Consider the following 6,891-nt stretch of genomic DNA (forward strand, 5'->3'; position numbering starts at 1 on the left):
TGTAATATTATGTAATAGAAACACTTGTGCCTAGTCTATCCTCAAAATTCTTAAAATTATGCATTAATTCTCTTGCCATGGGTAGTGAAACTTTACTGAATTTATTAGTAATTGTTGGCTTGTGATTGTTTATCCCCATCCTTCTCCTCTAGGATTTTTATCAGGCCATAGAAATTTTAAGGAAAACAGTAGAATTTTTTCAATAATTGGCATCATTAACCATGGTTCCTAATTACTTGCCTTATATTTTTCCTTTAAGTCACATAATGACTCAATGCAGTAAAAACTAACATTTATGTTTTCATGAGGAATTTGAGGCAAAGGTAAGTATGATACCAGTGAATATATAACTAGTAAATGATAAGCCAACATGGAACCCAAGTCTACTTCACTTCCACAGAACTTATTGGCCAGTTGCCACACTGTCATGAACAGTCTTCAAGATTTGTAGTAGATTCACATAACCATTTTAGAGATAAATATCATCCTAGTTTCACAAATGATAATTCACTATGTTTCAAACCTTCTTTTCTTCATTTTAATGCCATATCTAGCAGTTTTTCAAGGATACATCTCTAGGAATGAGACTTCCAAGAACGAGTCAGACTATTCTCCCAGTAATGAAACAGGTGTCTGAGACCATGGTCTAATAGAATGGGTAATGCCAGTCTTCAGTGCCCCATCTCATTCCTCATTGAGTTTAGAATGGTTGATGTTGATAAGCATGTGAATCCTGTTATGTCTGTGGATCCTATTCTCATCTGATTCCCAATCTACTCCCTTCTGTCCTCCTCTGTCTGTTGAACTCATTATCATATGCCACACCCCGAGGTTTGAGATTCATTACACTGAACATACATTATGTTCTTGGAGGCCCAAGAATAAAACAGATTCTGAACCTGTTGTTCAGTAGAAAATTCCCAGAAAACCAACCTGCTCTAGGTTTCCCAGAAGAGGACTAGGCCCAGCAACAGGACTGACCATAGATGCTTGAAATTAGACCAAGCCCTAGTGAGACTGGGATTTTCTAATTAATTCTAGAGCTTATAAGATACATTCAACATTAAGACACTTCAGGATGAAAGAATGGAAGAACTGAACATATTCCCCGGAACCTTCCCTCTCCCCACAAAGAACTGGCTCAGATACTGAAAATTCCACTACAATCATTCAAAATAGTTTATTGTATGTTAAAAAACAGTTTGGAGAAACTCTAAGCAATAAGTACACAGGATGATGTCTATGCAATGTTAAGAATGTTTTATTGTAGAGATAGAATCCTACAGGATTCATGCCAGAGGAATTGCATTGTGCCAATATAACAATGGGAAATAGAGGGAAGGGGCAATAGACAAGGAAGCCCAGCAGGCCATTAGAATACAGAGAGGTGGAGGAAAGCCATCACAGTCTTGAAATTTAGGGCTGAATATGGCTCTTTTCACAGAGGTGAACACTGGTATCATCAGCTTTGGAAAGCTAGTAAAGCAGAAACTTCTTCATTGACTTCTAAGAAAGGTCATCACCTAGAAGAGGACACAAATAGTTATTAAAGAGCTTAAGATGGATAAATTTGAGCTCTTTCCTTTGGATTTCTTCATCTTCCCTCTATCATTTGACTTTGGAAAAGTCCTTTGATATTCTTCTAACCTTTAGTAGATATGACATTTCCAATGCCAGCTGTCAACATCACTTTGAGCAAAATAATGCTTTGCCTTATTTTGGATGTTCTGATAGCACTTTTAAGACACGAGGATCAAAAACAGGCATTGGCTTCTGAGACAGTTCCATTTCTTTCAGTGATTCTACCTAACCCCAAGGGTGCCAATCTTTGGAAATGCTCCTGTACCAAAGCCCTGTCTTAGGAAAAATAGTCCAGAAGTTTCCTAAATATTGAAGCTTACTCTCCTAAATACTAGGATGTTGTATTATAATTCAAAACAATGACTTGAGGTGCTGAAAATTATTTTTAAGACTATGGGTATGACCTAGGAGAAATTTATGAAAAGAGATGACAGATCCTGAAGCTTTGGGATACTAGATGATGCCTATGTCTGGTTTGTTCTAGCAATGATAAACCAAGAGATATAGCTTTTCCGATCCTCCTTCCTAAGGTATAACTCATGCTTTTCCCTGTTTTCCTCTTTCCCAAGTCTCTAAAGATGTCCTTCTCTGATCATGCCTGACCCACCTTCACTTGTCTCACAGGGGCCCTCGGCGTTCTCCTGTATGGCTTTTTTGCGTGCCCTTGATAATGAAGATGGTCCCCATGATGATGCCCACTAGACCCACAAGCAGGCCCAGGGCACACACCACATTCTCTTTAGTTTCTGGTAGTGAAGTTTGCTCTTCAAACGCTGGGGCAAAATAAAACAGAGTAAATGGTAATGCATGTGGTAAGGAACAGCATTTAGGGTTAAATGTAGTCAATAGTATAGTTATGAATAGTTGAAAGAAGAGAAAGAATGAGGTGTTGGTGAAATTACAGATTAAAAAGTTGAAGAAGGTGGATAATGGAAGAACACAATGGTATGAAGTGTAGCAGATTTTATGATACACTCTGAGTTCTAAATGACCAGATGTAAGCATCATAGCAGGAAACTTAAAGAGGACTGAAGGATATTCCATACCCCAGTGTTTGAGAAGAGGTCTCTCCAAACCCAAGTGGTCCACCTCGCAGTCATAGAAGTCTTCATTGGAAGGCAAGAAAGGGAGATAGTGAAACTTGCGGAAAAGTTGGTCTTTCCTGGGTAGAAAGACTGTCTCTGACACTCCTGTGGTGACAGGCTGTCCATTTTTAAGCCATCTGACATTGACCACTGGAGGGGAGAACTTGTCGATGAAGCAAATCAGGACATTGGGCTCTCCCAGTTCCACAGGACCACTGGAGAGCACTGTCACTTCTGGAGGTACTGGGGGTACACAGAACAGAAATTAGCTTTATTCCTTAGGCTTGCTCCTCTCTCTCCCCCAATGACTTGTGGTACAAATTTACCTAGTGACTCTAAACCCAACCAGTTGAAATTGTGCCCTGAGAAGTCTGAGCCACAGTCTCAAGACACCTGGCTCTGATGCTCTGGAGCCAATATTCAGAAAAGAGATGACAGATCCTGAAGCTTCGGGATACTAGATGATGCCTATGTCTGGTGTGTTCTAGCAAAGAGAAACCAAGAGATACAGCTTCTCCGATCTTCCTTCCTAAGGTATCACTCAAGATAAAATCTTCAAGGATATTATCCCTGGCTCCCCCAACATGGACAGTGAGTTCATGAGTGGCCATGGATGACAGAGACAAGACTTGAGCACATCAAGAAAGGCACAAACTCAAAATTTTGGAGTCCATGGCAAGAGAATCTGGGGTTTGTTTATGGTTAGGGTGAGGCCTCTGGGAGGGAAAGTCACAATAAACGACAAATCACTTGAAGTATCTATGTTAAAGCTTTGGATCCCTACACCCAGGAGCGCAGCAGAGAGAAGAGAAGGGAGTGGTACCATTGGAGTCCCAAGTGTTGTTGGAGCGCTTCATCATGATGTCTAGGTTGGCTTTGTCCACAGCTAGATTGGCCAATGCACCCTGAGCCTCAAAGCTGGCAAATTGTCCGAATTCTTTAAGCCTCCAGACCGTCTCCTTAATTTTCGAATCCACATGTAAAATCTCATCACCGTCAAAGTCAAACATAAACTCTCCTAATTCGTCAGGGTGCAGATAGAATTCTGCCTGGATGATGGTATGGTCCTCTGAAATGCAGAAAAGGGAGTTAAGGAGGGAATCAGGATGGGGAGATGAAGAAGACATATGCATGTGAGCAGGAGGTGATGGAGACAGACTGAGCCAAATTAAATGGAGGAAGACAGAATGAGTGACAAGGTGAGAACAAGGTGACAGACAGCCAAACTGAACAAAGCTGGAAAGGAAGAGATGAGGAGACACTGTTAGAGAGGTGGACTGAAGGATATGATAGCTGAAAGTCCAGCCTCTTATGAAGCTATTAATTGACTCCACTTGACTAGCTGGGAAATATTTTCTTTTCAGAAATCTAGCAGCAGCTCCTAAGAGAGGAGCTGCTATACTTTACCCAGGTATCAAATATACTTGGGCCAGAATTCCAGAACATCTCCTTCTCCCAACACTGTACTAAGAAATATTGTTTGAAAGGTTAAGTTCTGAACTCTGAAATCAAACAAAATCTTGAATTCTTGGGTTGGGGAATGTAGTTCAATGGTAGGAGTGTTTGCCTAGCACATGCAAGGCCCTGGGTTCAAAACTCAGCATTGCAAAATAGGGGGTAAAAAAAAAACAAAAATAAAAAAAAAACCTGAAGTCTTGTTCAGTTACTTACCTAGTGATCTTCAGCAGATTTTTCTACCAACTTATGTGTAATTTTCCAATTACAGTTCTGCTGTGATTTTGATTCTACTGTGAGTTTTTTTTAAGATTAAATGAGATGAGATTAAGTAATTTCCTGGAGTGTTTTCAAATCTCTAACAAGCATGCTTCACATTTTAAGGTCAGAAACTGCTCTGTATTTAAGGACCAGACCCATGGAAAATACAACTAGGGTCTGAGGCACCCATAAAATTAAGATTTAGATCTTGCACTATTGTACAGCACCTACCTCCCTGATACCATGAATAGCTCTTTGAGAAGGATAATGATCTGAATTGAACTTAGTAATCTGACCTTTATCTTAATGCTCCTTATATTGAGATGGTCATTATGGGACAAGATTATGATTGATATTAATAATAACTAACCCCAAGGGAATAAAAAGAAAAGCTATAGTTGGAGAGTATGCAGCCTCCAAGGTATGTGAAACTGAAAGGAAAGTGTTTCTGTGTTCAGGCTTCAGAGATAAGGCAGATTTTAAGGTTTGGCTGTTTATAAATACACCTAGGGATCTATTTAGCATTTGCATCTATGCACCAACAACTAAATTCTGACTACCATTTTCCAACCCAGGAGGAGGGCTCTACCTTTCCAGGTAAACATGCCAATATAGGGCTCTTTCTGGGCAGTAGAAACCTATAATGGCATTATGTCTCTGGGATCTGGGTTATTCCTTTGCTCATTTCCATTCTATAGGGCCACTCTGGGAGAATACTTTCCCACAACATGTATTTACAATAACACAAATATTTGTTCTGGATATGGCAGAAAATAATATCAGACTCTCTACTTGTTCATTTGTCTATGCTCTTGGAAATATTACTAAGTAACAGTGACCACAGACAATGTAAGATCTACTGTAGCAGGGAAGGAGGTGGGTGGCTGTCACTATCCCAAGAAACAGTAAATTAAATGCAATATATCAGCACATCTGTCCCCTTTCTTGGATAGATGTATTTTGGTGACTTTACTTTTTTAGTGATCTTCAATATAATGCCTGTGCTCAAAATATGCTGACAGAATTTACCTGCCAAAAATTATCATGTATTCAGTTAAGAACACTGCTAATAATGTCTCATTTTTTCTCTTTTAATTCTAACAAAATTATGTGATGTTTCCAATATTTGGATTTTACCAAGATTCCTGAAAGAAAAATTAAAACCCAGAAATGTTAAATGCTAATGCCTGTCAGAAAAGTATGCCCCTGCACCCCCGGTAAGTTTGGCTTTTATCATATTAGTGGTATTAATTAATGTGAAACTGTTTTGATCCTCCAAACTAAATTCAACTTATTTCAATTTATGATGAGGGAAGAGTTCATCCAAACTATATTTTATGCTTTCAGATTCAGACTCTCAAACTTTTCTTTCACTCCAAAGATTGCCTTGCAAATACCCACAATTCATTTCTCTAAAGCTTTCCTGTCTGCTATCCTCAGTTTTTATTTTTCTTAGCACCTACCTTTGATAGCCCATGATTCCTGAGGGCTCATCAGGACAGCCATGAAGAAAAATCCTAAAACCATGACTTCACTTCTGGCCATTTTCTTCTAGAGTGCTTTGATGGGGGGGGGGTCGGTAGAACTCACAAGTGAGGCAGAAGAGGCAAAAATAAAAGAACACAAGATTAAAATTCAAATTAGTTGGGCTTTAGCCAATCAGAAAAATATTTTGCGATGACACGTCTGTTGCTAGGAGAAGACTTTTGTAAAGGATCCAGGACAAGAGATAGTAGTCCAATGGGGGAGGGGGGGAAGACAGTTCTTAAACAAGCAACAAAAATATCCAAGTTTTTGAGAATGTTGGTCAATCATCCACACATTCTTCCATCCTAATCCAAGTTTTGGAAAAGGGTTTTACCTGAAGAAAAGAATTAGTGGAAATAAGCTAAAGTGAAAGTTGAATACGATACAGATCCTGCCTCTAGGCCAAGATAACAGGGAAGGGTGTTGTTGTTGTTGTTGTTTAATATGTTTTTAGTTGTCAATGGACCTGTATTTATTTATTTGTGGTGCTGAGAATCAAACCCAGTGCCTCACACATGCTAGGCAAATGCTCTACCACTGAGCCCCAACCCCAGCCCCAACCCCAAAATGAATCATCTAAAGAGAATGCCTGGATTTGGGCAGTACAGGGTGACAGAGCTTCACTTAAGAAGCTCCTTATGGATTCATGCTTCTCTTTTCAATGTCCTGGATCACTGAATGACCAACTCAGACCACGATCTTGGGGTCAGTGGCATTATGTTGTATTTAGAGGACATTGGAAGAGAAACTCTTGAGCTTCAACACTCCCAAAGATTGAGAGGGAAGGAAAGCTACACCTTTAGTAGTGGTTAACAGAGATAATGGGCTGTGAAGAGAGGAACTTCTCCCAGTTTCTGCCAGACCGGAGAGATTCTGTAGAGAGAATCTGACCTGGGAGACACAGGTCAATGAATGAATTGGGCCCAGTTTATTCTACTGGGCACTCAGGGTAAGAGCCCAGAGGAGATATTGCCATGTCTTA

General features: G+C 39.8%; 1 protein-coding gene across 1 annotated transcript; it reads right to left on the reverse strand.

Annotated features, from left to right (window-relative positions):
• Window positions 1-1,243: 1,243 nt before the first annotated feature.
• On the reverse strand, window positions 1,244-5,975 carry LOC114099344 (mamu class II histocompatibility antigen, DR alpha chain). The gene is made up of 5 exons (XM_027943621.3): window positions 5,846-5,975; window positions 3,490-3,735; window positions 2,628-2,909; window positions 2,189-2,354; window positions 1,244-1,523 (listed from the first exon to the last, which is right to left on the reverse strand). The coding sequence occupies exons 1-4, from the start codon at window positions 5,925-5,927 to the stop codon at window positions 2,200-2,202; spliced, it is 765 nt and encodes a 254-aa protein (XP_027799422.2). The 5' UTR covers window positions 5,928-5,975; the 3' UTR covers window positions 1,244-1,523; window positions 2,189-2,199.
• Window positions 5,976-6,891: the final 916 nt, after the last annotated feature.

The sequence above is a fragment of the Marmota flaviventris genome, chromosome 6 (assembly GCF_047511675.1).
Source record: "Marmota flaviventris isolate mMarFla1 chromosome 6, mMarFla1.hap1, whole genome shotgun sequence".
NCBI lineage: Eukaryota > Metazoa > Chordata > Mammalia > Rodentia > Sciuridae > Marmota > Marmota flaviventris.